The sequence below is a fragment of the Ammospiza nelsoni genome, chromosome 4 (genome assembly GCF_027579445.1).
Source record: "Ammospiza nelsoni isolate bAmmNel1 chromosome 4, bAmmNel1.pri, whole genome shotgun sequence".
Taxonomy (NCBI): Eukaryota; Metazoa; Chordata; class Aves; order Passeriformes; family Passerellidae; genus Ammospiza; species Ammospiza nelsoni.
The window spans coordinates 73,324,742-73,347,000 of record NC_080636.1 but is presented as its reverse complement, the minus strand read 5'-3'; the positions used below and the strand labels follow the sequence as shown (position 1 = coordinate 73,347,000).

Genomic DNA, 22,259 nt, shown 5'->3' with positions numbered 1-22,259 from the left:
ATACAATTGATTTCTTCTAAAAGTAAAAGGAATTTCTTTTCTATGACCATAAGGAAAAAAAATTAATGTCCTTTAATTGCAGTAAAAAATACCTTGTTTAGCTATGCCAAAAAAATGCTGTCCAAACTTCCTACAATTCTTATATTGAGGATGCTGAGCAATACAATTCCTAGAAGGCTGTGAAATATTCATTTCTGCAGGTTTTTAGAACCAAGTTAGATAAACATATATCAGTAATGATATAGGAATAACTGTTTCTGTCTTAAGAATACATTAGACATCTTTCTGAGATCCCTTGCAATCCTATGGGTCTATGATAATCAAAACTTATCTCTTGTTCCTTGCTGATATGGAACCTCTCAACTTTAAGAAAGTCGTGTATCTCTTATAACCAGCTGCTATATTTCAAATATGCTTTTTTAATCACTGCTCTTCTGGGATGATCTTCCCATGAACTGTTTCAAGATGTGATGCATTACACTCCAAAATATCCTCATTGTTTACAAAGGCTCAGTAACACTTCACTTGCTAGTGTGCTAATGCTGTCATATGAGACTTTTGTAGATACTACCACCTGAATTTCCACATATATGACTATCCACTTTGTTTCAGTTAATGTGTTATGTTTTGACTGTGTGCTCTTTGGGGCAGGGTTTATCATTGAGCTTTTAATTTCAACAGTGCTAAGTACAATAAAGTCTCCGCCATCTGTGAACGTTAGCTGCCATGGTAGTACAAACAATACTGACACAATGTGCTAACAAACCAACACAGCAGGGTGCCATGGGAAAGAGCTGAAGATCAGTTTCAATGCGACTGGCCATGCAGCAGAGAGCGTTTGCAGTTGGTTTGGTGTCACTTCAGTCTGGGCTCTTTCCGTGGAAAATCCTGCGTCAGCACTGGATGCTGGTGGGTAGTGCACAGTTCCTGCTCACCCAGAAAATGCATGTCCCTATTTATCTGGGTCTTCCTGAAATGACTTGTGGGCCCCCAGAAAAATCATTCAGCTGTCCCTTCTGTTTGGCCTGGCTTTATTTCATCAATGATGGACTTTTCATAGCCACTCTCTTCTTTGGTTTTATTTTAAACTTGTTACAGCCCTGGTAAATTATCTCTATTTTGCACAGTACCCTTCAATTAAGCAACATTAATGACAAAGAGCAATCTAGGACTTTGGGGATGGATACTGAGTATATTCCAACCTTCTGGTTAAAGCTGGTTTTAATCCCACCTTCCCCTGAAGTGATTTGATCCCATGAAATATCAAGCAGCCTAAGGAACAGTTCTTTGGCTGGAGAGATCTTTTTGTCATTTGGCCTTGGGTATTTTGAAGTTGTAGGATTTACATTTGGCAGATACCCCCATAGATCTCTCTCTAAAGTGCCTAAAAACACTTACACTTTTCACACTCTTCCATTTAAATTGCTTTCTGCCTCTGTGAGTGCAAGGGAACTATCATGATTATGCTCTGCTTTCCATTTTTCTTCCAACTGTGTGTCAGTATCCCTGAATCTTACTAAATGGGTGAATCCCATCTCAGGGCAGTCGTTAACTAAAATAATGCCCATGCTGGCTCAGAACAAAAGTCCATTTCATTTGGCACTGTTTCTAAGGAGAGTCTACAGCAAACCTACAGTGGCACAAGAACATGACAGAATAAGCTCCCCTGCTGCAAGGATCTGAGGCTCAGGGACTTTGAGGGGCAAAGGCAATGCTTTTTTTACTTTCAAAAGTAGCCTAGGAGTAAATTTTATCATGCTGTCCTGTACCTCAAGAAAAATACAATGGGTGCTTCAAACAGATAATTTTACATGTAATTTTAGAGACTATAAATGAAATACATCCAGGATCATTCCTACAACACAAGGAGGTCCCAAAAATTTTTTTCATTACCCTATCCTGTTATGATTCAAAAGTATACATGCAAAGGGCTCAATGATCAGGAAGTCAGTAAGACAGAGAGCTGCTCACTGCAGAGCCTACAACTCAAACAGGAGGTGACTGTCAGAGGTACAGAATTTCCGTAAGGCAGTGTGCACTCTTCTTGGGAAATGAACACAGTGCACTCAGAAAGTTCACTAAGCGCCATATAAAATTAAGAATTCTGAGCAGAATAAATAGCAAGTATAGCTGTCAGAGGCATTTTTGAGCAGTAATATCTGAAGATGCAACATGGTGATTAATGGAAAGCTGCATTCCTGAGTAATAAAAACTGTTCTGTTCACTTTTACACATCAGTGACCCAGAAAAAGGAATCTCCAAAATGGCCATAATTTGGTGATTAAACAAATCTGGGCAAGGATAGTCTAGCAATAGGAGAGCAAAAATTACAACAAACAACAATTTAGCTGGAAAAGGGATGTGGGGTAGATGTCCATATTTAATTCAGCAGTAAATATGTGACATTGAGAAAGCTAAGAGTAAACAAATAATAAAAGTGAAATACCTTTAGAATAACACATATGAATATTGGAAACGTGACAGAAAGCAAGAAATAAGTCATATCTATATGTGTATATATTAAGATAAAATTATCTAGAAATAGACCAAAGAGGTGCAACTTTACAAAGTTACCACACATACCTGTTCTAATGAACTTAAAAGGCAGAACACGTGCATCATTGAAATGCATTAATTATTGATTTTCCTGTGAAGTTTATATTCCCTTACGGGTACAAAGCTGACAGACGTGGCCGAGAGCCAGAGGCTGAGAGCAGGACTGTGCGTTCCCACAGGTGCACACTTACCCACAGGGCCTGTAGGTGAAGACAATGTAGCTCTCCTCGTCGCTGCGCTCGATGAAGGTGACGCAGGTGTACTTCTCCCAGTGCCGCATGGCCTGCTTGAACATGGCGCGCTGCGTGCCTGCAACGGCAAAGGTAGCGGGTGAAACCACGGCAGCCTCCCAGCTGCACCTTCCTTCTCACAACCAGTACCAGGAATATGGGCCTGCAAGTAGTCAGTGAATCACAAAGCCCTGTGTGTCCCAGCAGTCCCGTGTATGGCAAGATTCCAGCCAAAGGGATACTCAGGCCGTCAGTTCGTCGTAACATGTGCCTGCAAGGGGGCTCACGCTGCCTGACACACCCCAGTAAATATAAACCCTGCCATAAAGATCACGACTGTGTTACACCAGAGGAAGACAGCCAAAGAAATACAGCGTTGCTTATGTGCCTCCATCAGCACAACATTCACTAAGCAATTTCCCAGATGAACCTATCAAGTGAACCACACTGGGGGAGGAAAAAAGCCCATAAAAACAGAAAGTAAAATAACAAGCAACACTGATGAACTTTACATCATAGCTATCCATCTAGTAGAAACAAAAAAAAAATTTAAAAAATCCTACAGCCTTCAAGTCTGGACACCAGCTAAATCTAAGCCACGCCAATAGGCATACAAAAACATTTGTTTAAAATAAGGGGCTGTCGTGAACAGGTACCAGTCTCCCCTTCTTTGCATCAAAATCTCTCAGAAAACAAATGATCCACCAAAAGTGGGAAATTCAGAATTTGGTAAAAGCACACCTAGATATTTGATTTTAAAATGAGAAATACATTCAGAAAAGGTCAGAACTATCCCCTAGATGCAGAATCATCCACGCCAACTCTCAGCACCAAACAAAACTTCAGAGAGCAGAGCAATGTAATTTCATTGTGTGACAAAAGACAAAGCTTACTGACATAGAGGCAACGTGTGAGAATATATCTGTATTTCTTCTGAGCTGAAAATCCACAAAGAGTATTATCCGGCAAGAATATGCTAGCAGAAATACATTCTCCTTGCAGGTTAAAACATAAGATAATTAAACAAACAAAATATCTAACCTTTTTAAAATTTACAGACAAAAGCTGAAACTTTATAAAGAACAAGTTCAAATCACATCAGATTCTAAAAAAAAAAAAAAATAGAAAATAAAGGTTACTCCATCCCATCTTGCCCTTTTCTTTTATCTATAAGATATTTTTTCTAAGCTTTAGAATTTATCTTTTATGATGAAAAAGGCAAAATCTTTAATATGGTGCTTTCATTTAGTTTCCTACAGTTATTTCAGAAGACTAATCCTAATGCAAAGGTCACATTTGGCACAGTACTATGTAAATACCCAAATAGAAAGCCTGACTGTAGCTGTCAGTTTGAAAGGAATGACATATACAATGTGTGAGCATTTGCACGTTTCTTTTTGTTCCCTGTATTATCATATACAGGGAAGATGCGGTTTCATATATTTTCCCTTATCTCTTTGCTTTCCTTGCTCCATTTTTGTTTTAAATTATCTCTTACATCCAGATTGATATTGACCTGTTTACCTTTTCCAAGGATAACAAATGTTTTAGGTTTATCTATAGTTTTCTGATAAGAATTTTATATGTAGGGCATCCAGTCTTTATTTCTGTCATATACAGTGTCTGTGTGTACCCATCTGAAAACCAAATTGAGGAATGACAAAACACATTTGAGTCAGTTTGTTAAGTGAAATCGGTTTAGAAGAATACATGTCACACTGGTTAAACTGAAGATATTATTGTGCTAAATATACTGCATTAAAAAAAAAAAATTCTTGACATTCGATTACTTAGGCTCATGGAAACAAATGTGCAACAAGAAATATTAGGTAAAGAAACAGAGCTTTCCCTCTCTAAAATGTTGCTATACATTTTTTATTATGCAGCTTGCCTTTGAAAACAATTAAGTATGACTAATATTTTCAAAACAGATGTACTTCAGGCCCGTTCTAACAGAAACCCTTCTTCTGACTTCCACAGTATGACTTCACTTCTAAAAATTAAAAAAAAAAAAAAAAAAAGGAAGGAAATTTTTAAAAAATTATCTTTCCTCTTTTCACGCAAAGCACAAAGCTTACCAGTGAAATTTCCTCCTATTACATATGGAATGACACCACCTGGCCATATTCTTTCTGTTCGTGATGTAGCAGCTCTGGGAAATCGGTTTTTCTCATTTTTCCCTGAGAATTTTACAGTAGTTCTTCCTTTAGATGTATTATTTTGCTCAAAACCTGCAATGATAATTAAAACACTGAATGAGATCACACACATGTGAAAAAGGAGAGCAATGCTTTTCTAGCAGGCCAAACTCAGATTTCTTTATACCCTTTCAAAGCAGGACATGGCTGTTACATGACAGCCTATTATTACACAGTTTTCTGAGAAAGACATGAAGTCTGAACCTTTATTTTTTTGGAATATATCTAGAGTAACAATCTTGCACATATGTTTATCAACTGGAATGTACATTGCGTAAGTGCAACTAAATTTTCTCATTTTATAAAAATATTTAAGAAATCACACTCCCTGTGGTTGTGGTGGTGTTTTTTGCATTTAATTTCCTCTGGCTTTTGTTTTGGTCTGGTTTTTTTAAATAAATGAGGATTTTTCCAGCAAAGAACGTCAGAGTTTGGACAGACTCAAACTAATCAAGACATTCACTATCCCTTTCATTTTTATTGTATGATCTGGAAAAAGCAAGTACAATGACCATCTTTAAAGCACTGGGCAGTAAGAAATCATACATTTTTCATACACTAACATTTGGAACCCCACGGGTAGGTTTTACATATGGCTGGAATTTCTTTACAAGAGAAAAAAATTGTCTACCATTTTCAAGGATACCACCACGATTCATCCCATTACAGGCAAATCTTTCTAAATCAGCTGAAACCTACTGTGAGAACAGGAAAGGAAAAAGGTAGTTAGACAAGGATTTGGACACCACAACAGGTGTTTCTGAACAATTTTTAAGTTCGTTTGGAGATCTGGCCAGTTGATCAAAATGGATCCCTCAAAAAGTGGTTAACAAATCCTACTCAGTGCCGTTGAAGCCTTTTTTCTTATTCCTGGTCGAAGATTACATTTTCCCTCTGAGAGAATCCCCTGTGGTACCAGCTGCACTTGAGTGTTAATGACCATGTCAGAATCGGGGAGGATTCCAGGGCAGAGTCATGGCAAGGAATGTCGGCACAGCCCCAAGGCTGAGAGAGCAGCAACAGGAAGACAAGGAAGAAGCTACAGCACAAGGCAGGGAGGAAGCTCTGATACTTGGGAAGAAAAGCCTGCCTTTGTGACAGCCAACATGTAACTGGAATCGTACCAGGAATTATACAGAAAATTCCAGGGTTTAAAAAAAAAACCCAACCAAATATATAGGTACAGCAAATGATTAACCTTTGTAATTAAATGAGTGTGTAAATGAGAATTACACAAGAAATTACACACAAAGTGTCTATAGTATAGGCAGACTCTTTACGGAAAACTATTTTTACATTTAGTATGCAGTCATTACTGAACTACATCATACACTTATTTAGATGTTTTACTATTCCAAATAATTTTTATCTGTGCTCTTTAGAGGTCTAAGCAAGAAATTTATTCCAAACTGCACCCAAAAGATGACAAGAACTTATGCAATATTAAAATTTTAATTCTCCTTTAAAGAATGAAGATTATATATCAAAGCACCTCTGCAAAGGCAGTTACCATGCTCTGAGTAACACAACATGGTTCAATTACAATGGAGTTGCATATAATTTCCCTTTTGAAGTGAGGTTTCACACAACATTAAAGTGATGTCTTCTTGCATCAAATATAGAGTGTAAACTCAGCCAGAGTTAGGGGAGATTCCACTTCTATGTGCTGCTCAATTTAACTACATTCATACTGACAAGAGCATGATTAATATAAAAATATGCTTGTTCAGCACAACACACCACAAATGCTTTACAGTATGAATCATCACAGTGCCCCACCTGGAGCCAGAAAAAAGTAGGAAACAAACTAAATTAGCAGCTTTGCAGCATAGTCTACTTGCAGTGAAAAGACACTGTACTGACATTAGTTAAGCCCATAACTGTGAACACAGTCATAAAACAAAGTTAGGCAATTTTTAACATAACATTTAAAACTATGTGCTTTAGCTTTCAGATTTCATGCTGGGAGAAGAACTCTAAAGAGTTAATCTCTTCATTACTATTCTTGCACTAATAATTTTTTAATTTGTTTATGCCAATAGCAATACGGAAAGGCTTTAAAGTGTTAAACTACTATCATCATTAATGTTCATGATACACTATCACATCAGGCAACTTGCTAATTTAAACAGTGAAAATACCAGAGCCAAATCTTCTTATCCTCTCTATAAGCTGATAGAGGGCACCGCGTTTTTTTGACATTCCATGCTCTCCAAAGCCACCTTTAAAAAGAAAAGAAAAAAAAAAAGAAAGGAATTTCCAAAAGTTAAAACTGCGGAATTTTACACACACAGCAACCATATCAGCCTAGAGAGGCATCCTAAAGGAAGTTTCATACACTTCAATAATTTCCATAAAAACATTTCAAGTACTCTTGACAATGTGATAAAAACACATGATTAGCTGAAAATTTTTCTAATATGCATTCCATGAATATAAGCCAACATGTCTTTGTTATTCAGGCAAGTCATGACAATTACATCATCTAATTATTATTTGGAGCTTTTTTTCTTCCTGCTGACCTTGACATCCTCAGAGCCATATTGATTGACAGCTAAAAGGGTTACTCTCAAAGAAATTTCCTGAATGCATTCCATAAATTTCTCATTTCAAGGGAGGGGAAGGAGAAAAAGCAAACAGTCAAAGTTCCATCAGAAAACAAACAAACAAACCAACCCAGCAAAACTTAATATGGTTGATTTTGCCATGGAATATTTGTTTTTCTTTGCTAGCATGCAAATAGAGATGTCAATGCTCTTTTAAGGCCTTGAAACATCACATGTCGGTGTATACTGTAGTAAGACCTGGCAGGTATACACACATATATGTCTGTGTAATTACAGCAGTCAATGAAAGCCTAGGATAGGAAGTAGTTTATTTTAACATTTACCATGCCATTTACAGAAATAAAACACATTTCTGGGTTTACTATATCTGAGTCTGCTACATCCTCCCTTCACACATAAACCTTTTGCAGCTACAAGTGGCTTTTCAAACACCAGTAAGGCAGAAGCAATAACACTGACTACACTACATGAGTCAATTAAATAATGCAGAATTGTTCTGAAAGTTTTGTGATTTTAGAGGTTTGCAGCAAGCTGTATTTTACAAGTCAGTACTTGTTATAGGACAAGAGAGTTTCTAAACTACTTTAACAACTGAAAAGGTAAAAATATACAAAAAACCAGACCACTGAAACCTCCAGCACCACTAAAAAGGCATTTCCCAACTTTCTATAACAAATTTTAATATCTATGCAGAAAATATTTTTTAAGCAGCAACTTGAATTCATATTAGAGATGAGAAAATTCCCTATAAGGCAAGTGAGTGTGTGGCTGCTCAGTGAATAACAACGTGCCTAATTATTTGCATTACACTGTCACATAGCTGCTGGCTCTCTTGGGAAAAATTTTCCAAATTTTTAAAAACATTTTAAATAGATGAGGTAATAGATCAACACATTCCTTTCCAACAAGTTACAGGGTAACTATAACATAAAGTGCAGAGGATAGAACATGGATCATCATTAATGTAATTGTCTCTCATGTTCACATTCATCTTATAAAATAAGGCTTATAGCCAAGCATTCCAAATAAATATTTAAAAAATCATTATAAGCATCAACTGTCAAACATAAAACGCCTAAAGAATCCATTAGTTACTGAAGTGTTATACTATGTTTTTAGGGGGAAAATAACCCCAAAACACTCTTCTGTCTTATTGCAGTCTGTATATTTCATTTAGTGAAAAACCAAAGAAAAAGTCTCTCACTTAACTAAGCTGTCTCTCATGCAACCTTGCCAAGCCATATAGACTAAAAAAGTTTTAATTCCTATTTGCTGCATCTTCTCATAATTCAGGCAGGATAAGGAGGATACTTTTGGCAGTTCGGACTTATAAAGCTATAGACAAATGTTATCAGCTTTACTCTTTTTTTTCTGTTTACGGTGATTATGCATTTTGCTTGTACAAAATGAAAAATTAAATGACAGAGCCATACTCCAAGAAGCTCACAGATTATCTGACCCTGCAAATCCAGGCAGATAATCCTCACGAAAAGGAGCAGTCACACAATGTGAATCACAGCCTGTGAGGCTCAGGATTTTAATTGGAGTTGCAATAACAATTGTGACTCCACTACTTCCTCTTGATGGTTTACAACCAAGTATCTAATCCTTCTACCTGATATCACCTTTAGTCTGTGAAAATCTACAATAGAAATTTCTCAGAAATCAAGCTTACAATTCATTGCCATTGTGTCTGTAACAAAGACCAAATTTTGTATTCTAGATTACAGATACCTAGGATTGCTTTTATTCCTTTTCCAGTTGCTAAATTACATACGTGAAGTGTGTATGTAAATTGACTTCTCTAATGCTCTTTTTGGAAAGATCAAGAATGATGAGGGTTTGCTGAGAGCAGTTATGAAGTCATTAACTTAGGAGAGTTTGTTCTCTAAAGTTTAGTCCCACTGATCATCACAATTGCATCGACTCTTGTTGTGCGATAAAGGTAGAAACAACTGGTGCAAATGCATTAGCAATACTTAACAGGGTGATTCAATATCCTGAATAGGATACCATCCACAAGAAAACATAATGTGTATGTCACAAAACAGGTAAAAAAGGAAAAAAAACTAAGTATTAGAAAATTAAATATAATTTTTTAAATGCTTAGAAATTTGTATATTTGTGTGGAAATTAAAAAATAACAATTTTGCAGTTCAAAAGTAGAAAAGCAAAAAGAAGTGGGAGTCAGCAAGCCAAAGAAATCACTTGACTGGCCCCACTTTAAGGGGAGATGACCAACGTTGTTCTGCATTTTTTCAACAAAACTAGTGCCTGAGATATCTTCAAAGGCAATTAAAACTATTTGGTTGGAGGAGAGCAGAGAGACCACTAATTCTATTAGCATTTCAAGATCTAGTCCAGATCTAGATGATCAAAGTTTTCCTGTTTTGGAAAAACAAGTAGATGTAAAGGAGATAAATTTTCAAGTTGTCATAAAAATACTCTAATCACAGTATCTACCTAGAATGAATAAAAATATTTTTAAATATATCAATATTGAAAGCTTAAATTCAAAATTGATTCTTTGGTCTAAAAATTTTTTTCCACATATCAGGAATAAGTTATGGTAGCTCAGTTCCAGCATACATAAAACATGCTTAACAGAAAACAAATTTCAGTAATAAATTTTTACATTTTTAATAACATTTTTTCCAGACTTTTTCTCAGTAAGTTGGCTTTTTTTGTATCTGAAAGTTTACAAAATCTAAGTTATCAATTTACTAATCACAGCCTGAAAGCATAAATATTTTTAGACATTAGACAGACATCCATTTAGGCATGGATTATGTTTTCTCTCTTGCAAACAGACATTTACACATTAAAAAAATCTCTTTATCTATCTGTCTGAATACCCAGCTGCCTCTGTTAATCAGATTGCAGCTTCTGGTGCTAATGCATTGTATGTTAACAATAGCATAGAAACATTATTAAAATGTCAAATAGATAGTTGGTTTTTTAGTTTTTTGCATGCCTAGCAAGGATGATGAACACATTCTAGTGTTTCCTCTAGGTCTGGGTACAGAAATGGATGAAACAGTAAAAAAAAGCAAAAGGATAGGTTGCAATGCTAGGTTTCCAATTTTGCCTCCAGGATACCACATATGTTCTCCATAGTGTGTTTGGGCTCTGCTATCAGGAACTTTCAGTGATGAAATCAAAGCTTTGTACAATTTCCTTTCCCACATGACCACCTGCAGAGTAGACTCTAATCTTCCTGCAAGTTTCTGTTCCTCAATTCAACAAGACATTTTTAAACAGAAATGCTGGAATAAAATTAAATGTTTTGCTTCTCTTTTCCCTAATGTGAATCTATAGCTTTTGTTTAACAACTTTTTTAAGTGTAAACTAAAGTTATCCAAGACATTATACTGACTTTGCACATTTAAAACACAAATTGTCTTCAGAATTAACTAACAGGAAAAATAAACTAAAACAAGTTTGAAATAGCATACCTGTGTTATGGCCAAGTCTTTCGTTGGAGTGCTGCGTAAGGTCAATCGTCCTGTCAATTTGAAAGATTTTTAAGTCTTCATCATCTAAGGCAATATCTCCCCAAAAGACAGCTTTAAATAAAAAAGAGCTCAATTTAATTAAAGAATTATTGGACAATAAAGTCAATCTGAAGAATATAATGCCATATTTATAACTTTTGGGGGAAAGTATATGACAGATATATATTTACAGCACATATATTTCCTTACTGATCTACAGTTTTATGCAGAGAAAATAAGAAAACTACCTAGTAAAAGACTAATAACTTATTCCAGAATCTTTGTCTATTTGGTTTCATTGTACATTGCCTAAATGCAGTAACAAATCTAGAGTCATTCTATAAATAAATTTTTAGCATGTAGTTTTCTCTAAGTACAAAAAAGCATAAAAGACCCTGAGATGTCAATATTTGAACTATGAAGTAAAATATATAAATTTCTGACAAAACAGAACCTTTGCATTTCCTAACATCTTTCTAAAAGTAGTGATTATGGAAGGAGTTTTTATTATGTTTAAATTGCTTTCTATATTACATTATGTTTTGCTCAGATCATTAAATATGTTTTCTGTTAAACTGAGAAAAGAAAAACCCTAAAACCCTTTATTTTTTATTCTCCCCTCAATTTATTTGTATGTTTTCCTCTTGTAGTTAATCTCACAATTAGGATGCTTTCAAATTCTTTACTTTTCAAAGCTCCAGTCTCTTTTTAACTTTCCTTTGGCCTTTTTGGTGGATTTCTTCTTCTCTCTTTTCTTTTTCTTTCAGGTTTTTTCTTTTTCACTTCTTCATAGGTAACTCATCTTCCCTAAGTTGCCCCTACAACTCAGTGGACCATGATACAATCCCACTTCCAGGAATTCGGGATCTATAACCTCAAACTTTCATCTCTGCCTATTTCTGCAGAGATTTTATCCTGAGTTCTCCCTGCCAATTTAAACTTAGCATTAAAGCTGAACTCAACAGCCATATTCTCAACTACTGGGAATGAAGACAACAGAGCATGTAGCAATTAACAAAAGTGGTTGTTTATCATCTTTATCCAAATTCCTCCTTTTCCTGTTCCCTCAGAGTCACAAACCCCTGGATTCAATCTCGGTTTCACCTTCAACTCCTTTCCTTCTTTCCCCCATCGAGGGAGACATCAGTAACTGCTTGGTTGTTTGTTACACAGTTCTACAGAAAACTTTCTTTGCTTCTACCGAAATAAACCCTAGTCCAAAGTCCAGCTATTACCAAATCAACCTCTCAAGTCTTCCTCCATTCACACTGATCCTAAACGTTGCTGTTAAATGTCTTCTTCTTCCCTGTTTGCTGTTTATATCACACTTTAAAGACCACTCATCAGACAATATTCTCATCACAGTAGTTTCATATTGCTGCAAAAGTTACCCATTTCTCAGAATAAGATGCTCGCATTTATTGGTGTTGAATTAAACCCACTTTAAAAAAATAGTTTTTACTTAAGCAAAAAGATTGGTATTTTAAACAAGTCCAAGGTATTGTGTTGCCTCCTCCAGTTTACATGATTTTTCCTGAACAAAAGGCAACTATGAGAAATTATGTTCACTGACTTTACCTTGCCTTGTAAAATGCCTACAAAACATCCCCAGACCATCTGCACAGTGCTAATAATGAAATTATTAGTGAAATTAAAAATGAACCTTTCAATTCACAGCAAAACCAACATTTTATGTTTCCTCCAAATATTAATATTTCTACACACATAATTTTTTTACACAAGATAATGGTTCTTTGAAACCACAAGCACTTGAGACAATTACTGAAACTGTTCAGTCTAGCACATTGTGAAACACCGTCCTTCCAAGGGTCACTGTTCTCATGCTCACGTTGGACACACTGGGGACATCCTTCCTCTAGCTAACTTGTTCTCACCAGTGATGGTTTTATCATCACATCCATCAAGACACAAAGCCAGTGACAGCTCAAGATGTTTGTGTCTCTTTTCCCTTAAGCTCCTTGGAAAAAAAATCTCAAGTTATCAGGGTTTTGAATGGTGAAAGAAGTAAGTCAGTAGTCTCCATCTGTTTGAGCTAAATATTATTTACTTTTATAAACATCTTCTGGAGTTTTCTGTTGAATGCCATTCATAATGAGGACCTCTGTATAAGCACATGGACAGATTGCAAACTTGAACAATCAGAACAAAGTTGTAAAAAGAAGAAACTATTAACATTTCTGTCTACAGAGACACAAGGTGCCCCAGCAGAAGTCATACAGATTGCCCACACCAAACTCAATGAAGTGCTAAAGCTTAGCAGCAAGGCCACTTTTCTTTCCTGGTGATATTGAGAGTTAACAAAAGGAAGATTCCAAATTAACAAAGGATGATGCAAAAGATAGCCCGCTGACAGAAATGCATTAGCAGAAATCACTTTGGTTTCTGTGTGTAATACTGATGTATAAATAGGAAAACCCAAGGCAAATCAAACTTCCTACTAACAATAAAGTAGAAAAAGATGCATCTGGTGATGATGATGATCTTGTCCTGGTGATGCATCTTTATCACTTTTACCACTTCACTGTGGTAACATTCACTTAAAGATGAAAACTCAAATACAAATACTAATTTATGTGAATTTGCCTGACATAAAATCATCGAATTTGTGTGTACATATGTAAAATATAGTGTTCAGGCAGTGTGGAGTAACTTTGTTGCCTTAGAAAGGAAAAGAAAGCTATTTTTGTTAAGCTTCTGGTGCATTATTGTATTTTTTATTAGTAACCAAGGACCAGGTTGAGTTTACCAATAATATAACCACAGTAATAGAATAATAAGTCCTGATACAAGTGTCACGTAAGCACAAACAAATATGTGACCAATAGCAGACACATACTAAAGAAATATGAGTAACCACTAAGATCAGAAATAGGTAAGATTATTTGATTAAAATACAATGGAAAGTTTGGAACTTTCTTCAGGCCACTGGCTCATTTTACTCAAGGCAATTCTGTTTTGCAGAGGGCAATAAACATGCCAAAACACAGAAACCTTGATAAAAAGATCTCATTTGACTTTAGCAACAATTTAATAAGTGTCACTTTATTTTTCCTGAACTACACCTCTGATCTTCTAAATGAATTTAACTTTACCTAGCAAAAGAAACAACAGTTTACTGGAGGTTATTTAATTTCAATGTAGTCCAAGCAAATATCAACTGAAACAAAAAGGGAGCTGTTAATTGTTTTTTAAAATTTCACCTTTTTTCCAACTAAAGGCCTGCACTGAATATTAATTCTGCCCTTCAAAGCCTAAAGCACAACCCCAACAGAATTATCAAAAAGGTTTAAAAATTATCCCCCATAACTATTAAAAATATCCTTTAATTTTTGGGAATGCCAGTTTAAGTGTCAAAATACTGTGTAACAAGAGAAGACCATAGTTTTATCTCCTGCCTTAAAGCTTTTATGGCCTGAAACCATCTGAAGAAGTCACTCTGTATACTTCATCATGTCACAAACCGATGTTAACGTTACAGAAAGCAAGCAGAGGATTGTTTGGGTATGCAAGGCATGATGTTAAAGGCTTTGCTAAGAGCATGTTAGGATTAAGAGCTTTAGTAGCTCCCTCTAAGGAACTTCTGACAGACTTGATCAGTTCAGCTGTTCAGTCCTTTTTCACACATATTTAATTAATATGTTTCATCTGGAAAATTAACAAGAATCTGATAATCAATTGACTAAGCAAGGAAATAAAACTGAAACAAATGGATAGAAAAACTTTTAAAGTGATCCAAACAGAACTTAATGTACCTCTACTTATTTAAGGCTATGTAATATTATCTCTTATCCTACCTATTTATCCAGTGATCACAAAAACTTGATATTACAGGTGGCTTTTGTGTTTATTTTGAAAATGCAAAACTACCAATGAACTTAAGAAATATCTGTTGAATATCTGAGACAGTATTAATTGCAGAGAAAAAATATTCCAAATAGCTTTTATTATATAAAGGTTCTTAAGAAAAAGGAAAATGGACCTTTTTGTCCAGCACTTGATAAAGACAATACTCTATCATGCCAGGTAGTTTTTGGTTTTGTTTTCTATTTTCATATGTTTTATATGGCCCCAACACGATGCACCTAAACAAATTGAACAGCGAAAATACACACAGCAGTTTCTGAAAGGTGGACAAAACCTGGTTATGCAGTAAATACATGTTTTCCTGCAACAGGGGAGAAGGATTTTTGTGGAGCTGTTAAAATAGAGAAGACACTTAACCAGCAGATGCAGTTCTGCTCTGCTTTCACACAACTCAAAAGCTCTCAGTTAAACAGCACTTTCTAAAAGGTCTTATAAAGACAAAACACTGCCACAAAAGCAGACAAGTTTGCAACCTGTAGCCAATTAGCTCACCAGCACAAAACAAACAGGAAAAGAAGTAGGTTGTACAATTTTCACAAAAAGAGAGTTGAACTATATTATGTTTATAGATGTACACACATGATATGAGTCAATGAGCACATACAGTGACAATAAAAGCATCTTTCACAACTTTCAAGATGTCTGGAAGAAAGAAATTATTTGCTAAATACCATAGGGCTGCAATATGTAGTAGGATGGCTCATTCTAGGAATTGAAATATCAATTAACATGTCTGCAAGTCTGCAAAATATAGACAGGAGTATGATCTTTATAACTGCAATAAAAGATTTATCTACTTTAAGCATCATAATTCCTTCTACAGTTTTGCTTTTTAAAACTCAAGTCATAAGCAGCCATTTTTTAATAAAATATATTCCTGCTAGCATTCATACCAATATTAGTAACAACATAAAATGCAAGTAAGTTGGGATTGCTGGTGTTTGTCCCTACAGCACAGCAGCACAGTCAAAGAAAACCAACTTGACCTTGGGGTAGGTCAGGAGCGCTCAGCTAGCCCGCAGAGACCAACACCACCCAAAAACCATTCCCAGGGCCTGATTTGCTCTGATGACTCCTCAGGCTAGAAACATGCTCAACTGAGACCTTCCCAAACTGAGATGTAAACTGAGATGTAAACTGTGATCTTGTCCTGTGAGTAGACAGAATTTTGACAGAGGGATTACTCCTATACCGAGAAGATACCAATGAAAGGATTAAGGAAATACTAGAAGACATTTCAAAAGCAAAGTCTCAAATTTTGGTATGCTACTGGGAAGGCAAAGTACATTGAGTTTGTGTTTCATCCCCATTGCAGAAGCTGCCAAGAATGGACAACAAAAATATTAAATAAACAGAAAACTGCGAGGCATAACAAGGAAATCTGAAGAGCTCCTTTAACATCCTTAAAGGTGATATGCCCAACACAAAAAGTCTGCCCAGTAATTCATGCAGTAGGAGGTGTCAGAAAGTGTGCTGGACAGCTTCAGGGCAGATATTCATCTAAATCCACATGCACAGCAGCTCTAATCAGCAGACTCTTCTATAGCTGAGTCATTGAGCACTTCCCTGTACCGACACAGCTATGAGCACTATGTTCTGTCTTGGTGAGTCACTATTCCATACAATCCGTTCACAACTTACATAACTGCCTCTAAATCTGAACAGAAAATTGAATGATTAAAGCTAAATAAGTAAAGACAATTTTACCTCATTACAAGGACAGCAACATACACTACTGTAACTAACTTTATTCTGTATTACCATTGTCTTCAAATCATTTCAGTATTTGCAAGATTTTCAGGTGCAATACACTTCTTTTTTTAGAAATTATCTAACTGAGAACAAGACAAAGGGCAAATAAACAGCAAAAGATCTTGTGCATAACCATGAGCATAACACAGCACACCATACTGTGTGCTGTGCATTCATTGCTCATCACAAGTGCTACCTTCAGCTGTAACTGTGCAATAAATTTCCACATTGCCATACAGAGCCCACAAAACTTTCAAGTGAAAGTTAATTTAATCAATTGTTAAATAATTATCCAAATCAATTTGCCCTTTTATTGGACAAAAGTATGTCAGAGAAGGGAAGTTAAGTGAAACTTTAACAGCATAAAATAAAAGACCAAGGTAGCCTATTTTCAAAGACACATCAAAAATTAGCTATTTCGTGATTTTCAGCATGCAGCATTTCCAAATCTACACAACTCTAAGCAATTGTCACTGAAATAATAGATATATACTGAAATAACTTATATACTTGAAAATTTCACATAGGCACACCTGAAAAGGAATGTAACACTTCTGACAGGCTGCTTCCCTGTTTCCACATAAATTACATAAAATAGAAAGTTCATCAACACTCATAACCAATTCTATTTTTCAAACGCACAATTAGAAAACAATTTTCCCTAAGCAATGTATCATTTCCACTTCTATCAGAAAACCAAATTATGATGATTGAATACTTTAAACATCTCCAGACTGCACACCAGTTGGAAATTTATTCCTGCATACTTTTAAATGTGGCATCCCTTGACAACAGCTCACACGGACACAAAAAGCTATCCAGAAATCAGCTAGCTTGTATGTGGTAATGATGTAGCCTCAGAATAACGAATTTTAATGCAATTTACTAGCATCTTTTATGGCACCATTTCCATGTTGACAGCATTACCTGCAACTCACCAATGTCTCACATCATCCACCCCTAGAAATCTTCCCAGTGCTCCCCATGGACAACACTTCTGGCTTCCTTCCTTCCTTCCTTTGACCATGTGTTCAGATTTATAAGTAAGATATTGGCAAGACAACCTCCCTATTGGGATATTCAGGCACAATATACTTCTCTTAGAAATCATTAAAACAAGACAGGGCAACTAACAGAGAACTAACTCTCTATTCCTGCTCCCAAGTTACACTTAGGAGCCCCATCTGAGGTATGCAGCATTTCAGTACAGCCATTCCACACTGCCAAACTGACCTGACTAGGACAGAAAAATAGCCAGATAGAACCTGACTGGGGACACAAAAACAGCTGTAGAGCCAAAGGCAGGAGAAGAGAAATAATTGCTGGAAAGCCATCCACCATGTCACAGAGTGAACTCGTTCCAGACAGCCCTTCCAGGAGCACGGCAGTCACTTCACAGGCGGCTGGGCCACGGGGTGAGCGGCACGCAGCACTGGGCCACGTGCTGATTCTTCAAAGCAGCAAACACCTCTGATATAAAGCAATACTCATGAGGAAAATGGAATAACTATGACACCCTTCTCTCTTGGTAAGTGAAGTAGAACCTTCAGTTACCAAAAGAGACACTTGTAGAGCTTGATCTTTTTGAAAGGAGACACTAATTTGTTAAATATGCGTCTTCACGGCACAGATAAATCTCAATTTACAGATATTCATTTACTCTGAGCTAATTCCAGTTTTTATTTAGTTCTTAATTTCAAAATAGTGATTTTTTTCAAATCCATTTTCCTTCTGCCTTTTTTTTAGTGACAATTTTCATATTTCTTTAAAGTTAGTAAAATAAAAATAAAAACTTCAAAAAAGCAAAGACAATTCTGACAGAAGTTGCAATCTTAGGTAAAAGGACAAGCTTTACTCCTGAATTTACTGCAGTGTGTTTTGAGGACAGGCTCTTCAATATTGCAACAGCTACTCTGTGAAAGGTTTTGTTCTTGGTTAAGCTGCTCAGCCTGGCAAGCTTCCTGACTTTCAGTAACTATTTTCTTTTTTTGTGTGAGATCATCATCAACACCACATGTGCTTTGTAGCTGATAAAATTGATTCCTCATAGAATGGGGTAACCACTGAACTGAAGGCAGAGGACACTGCTCAGCAAACAGTAAAGGTGCCTGCACACTGCTGGCAAAACAAGCAGCTACACAGAGAACTTTATTCACCACTCATGACTGCCTCTGGCCAGATATTGGCAAAACAAAGCTACAGAGAAATCATCTCAAGGACACCCACTTATCCATCCTACTATTAATATGTCTTATTATAATTCTCTACTATTTCAAGTTTTTAGTATGCAGAAACAGTTAGAAGCTTAAGAAAATATAAATTGAAACATGAGGCTTTCTTCAGAGTTTTTATTAACCACTTTGAAAGGAAAGCCATAGCAAGAAACCAGTGACTCCTGGGAAGATCCATGAGTGCCAAAAATATAGGGCAATCACAGATAATGTTTGTTACCACAGCAAAGGCTGAATTGCTTTATGTGAAACCATATGCAAGAAAACCATCATTTCCTGGCCCTGTTACTCCTTCTGCCACTGAACAGCAGAGCAGAGAAAACAATTCTCCATCTTTCTGGGAAAGTTGCTCATCACCCGTAGCAGAAACCATTGCAGCAATATTAGCTGAACTTCAATTTAGTGATAACTCTCTGTGAGTTCTGGCATAGGAAAAGAAGCTGACAGGTCATGAGGGGTTTTTGCTGTTCCCAGACACCTGTAAATGCTGAGTTCTTCTGCTATAGCTAGCTTTCTTAAGGAGGCTAGAAAAATATACCGGGGCAAATTCAGATTGTATTATCACAACAGTCATGATTACCCCAGATAGTCCTGTGTGACCACTATGATGCTGTAACATTCACCTTCATTTTACTTTGAAACTTCATTACTTTGGACAGCCTTAGGGTAAAGACCTACAAAATTAATTATATGGCTATGCTTTCTTACAACAGAAAAAAAAAAAAAAAAAAAAACAAACTCGATGAGGCAAAATTATTAAAGTGAAATCTTTTTTTAAAATATTGGAAACTCATAAATATTTAAGACTGGAAAGAAAAAATTCTAATTTCTTCTGAAATTAAGAACAGATTTTAATTATTTCAGTTACTTAGAGAATAAGGAAATGGATAACTTCAGAAATAAGCCATATATAGATGAATGGAGAAAAATCCTTGTTGGAAAGAAAGTTGTCAGTCTGAGTGTGCCACCTACATGAAACAGCTGTTAGGGCTGAGACAGACACAGCAGCTGCACAAGGCCTCCCCAAAGATGCAAGTCTTAGACATTTTCATTCAAACACCAAGAAAACAGAATATCAGCACCAAACCAAGTGAATTACAAGCTAACAGATAATGCATGGCACAGGTCAAAAGAATAGTTAAGTAGCTAAAAAGATAGAGGTAAAATCTTTTATATGCTTTTCCAACCTGAAGACTTTAGAAAAGAAAAAAGGTAGCTTCCAAACCATTCCATGGAATTGAGGTATTATTGAATTGTAATGATTTCAGATAATAAAATCTCTTTCAAAGATGAAGAACAAAATTAATAAAACATTTATACATTAATAGACTACTGCTGGTATGGGCAAATCAGTTTGATCTCAACTTCAATTTAACATCCCAGCATTTCAGTGACAGTAATCACAAAATTAAGTAAAAAAAATTATTGTTTCTGATAAGACGAAGGATTAAATTTTTATACACTACAGGAGAGTAGTGGCTTCCTGGCCATACACCTTTGTAAGTATATTTCCCTGGGGGCTTTCTTGATCCACAACACCCAGGCAAGTCAGATATGAATGGTTCCCCCTGAAGGAATCCTGGTACAAGGACAGCACAATCATGGCCAAAACCAGCAGAGCACAAGCATTGCACAGCAACCCTGACGGGGAAGCAGCAGCAAGGATCTAGGGAGAGGAAACATAATAAAAAAAATTTTTAAAAAGGAATAACTACTTAGATAAGCTATCTGGCTCTAGCAATACCAGTCTTCAAGAAATTCCACAACCATAACATCTTTCCTCTAGTGTTATAAGTAATTACTATGGAGTAGAAGGGGATAAGGAACTCAGGAATTAGGGAGAGAACTCTCATAGTAATTTTGTTCTGCTATGACAATAAGAAGCCACAGCAACACTTTCTTTATAACTTGGCATTAGAGCATAAGAAGCATGTCACAATAATGTTACAATAAAGCAGCACTGATATATGTGGAAACCCTCCCCTTCTGCACCTTCCCCTCATCTATGGGAAATGAAAAAAATGTTCATTTTCTCACAGACAGAAAACCCCAAGTAGGCTAAAGTAGTACCTTGAAAACAGAAAATCCTGAATAATCATTCAATGCAACCAAAGATTTATACAGAAAGCCAAATGGCACAGAAAGGAAAGTGCATATCTAAGGGATTATCTGGTATTTAGGATCAAGGTTGTCAACATACCACATGAAATAAATATTGCTCCATTTGCATCATTTTATATTTAAACATGGAGAATTATTAAACTGTATATAAATAAACCCCTATTATAGGTTTCAGAAGTGATTTTCATTATCAGCTGCAGCTTCCTGTTTCCATCATTTTTGTCTGAACCTCACTTAAGTCATTCCATCTCATATTTTAGCACATCATTCTGTGACTTGGCTCTGTAAAAAAGACAAGGAAAGAAATAGCTAAATAGCTCTTAATGCTGCTTTTTTTGGCAGTGATCCAGTGCTTAATACAGTCAGTTCTGGGTCTTGGACCAAGGCAATTCTACATTTCTGTCTTCATATTCAGTAGTTGTTTCCTACCACATTTTTTTTCTTACCAGAGTACAAATTTTAGTCAACAAAGCTAAAAAGTTGAAGGCTGATTCCTTAACACTGTATCATCCAATTCATGTAATCGTTTAATATAGAAATGATGAGTCTCATGCATCACAACTATTTTCCTTGCTTGCCTCTGAATACTGTTTCCTCCCTCTCCCTCCCCCCTTTGTAATTTAAGTGGTTGGGTTTTATTTTCCCATGGAGACTCTGTACAGCTGCTGATTATTTTTTGGACACAGCAAGTAAAAGAGAAAGTGAAAAATGAGCCTCAGAGTTAGTGAAGTGACAGTAAATGTACAGTGGAAAAGTATTGATGTTGTCCAATGCCTAATACCAAGTTATTAAGTAAATTTAATATTTGATACATCGGATTCTTACATAGCTTATTATTCTGAGCAATTTTAGCCATGAGAACACTTGAGACAGAACTTATTCCATCATTGTAATATTTTGCCTCTTGATGGCAACAATGAAACCTCATTTCATCTTTGCATTTATTTGTTTGCTCTTGAAAAGCACTATCCAGCATAACTACTAAAAGCTTTTTAAAATCCTTGTTTCTAACCAGAAAAGAGTATTAGCTTTCTGCAAGTACTCTGCTGCAAGCCAGCAGAATCCCCACCCCACTCTGAAGAGGATTATGGCACTGAGTCCACACTTACTCATTTCCTAGTTTTTGGCACAGTGGTAATTCAAGTGTCATCCACAGAACTCAAGCGGGGGAGGCAGGGGAGAGGACAACAAAAAACACGCAACTTCAGCTTTCTCCTGTGCCTAT

The 22,259-nt window shown here is 36.1% G+C and overlaps 1 protein-coding gene across 3 annotated transcripts in view; it reads right to left on the bottom strand.

Annotated features, from left to right (window-relative positions):
- Positions 1–22,259, bottom strand: part of TLL1 (tolloid like 1) — a 126,157-nt gene that overhangs the window by 58,748 nt on the left and 45,150 nt on the right. For all 3 annotated transcript variants that reach the window (XR_009418361.1, XM_059471086.1, XM_059471084.1), the window contains 4 exons: positions 11,007–11,117; positions 7,126–7,206; positions 4,865–5,017; positions 2,748–2,865 (listed from right to left, as the gene is read on the bottom strand). Coding sequence is in view for 2 of the 3 variants with exons in the window: in XM_059471086.1 (XP_059327069.1) it covers positions 2,748–2,865; positions 4,865–5,017; positions 7,126–7,206; positions 11,007–11,117 (463 nt within the window). In the remaining variant the exon portion in view is untranslated. The remainder of the gene's footprint in view (positions 1–2,747; positions 2,866–4,864; positions 5,018–7,125; positions 7,207–11,006; positions 11,118–22,259) is intronic.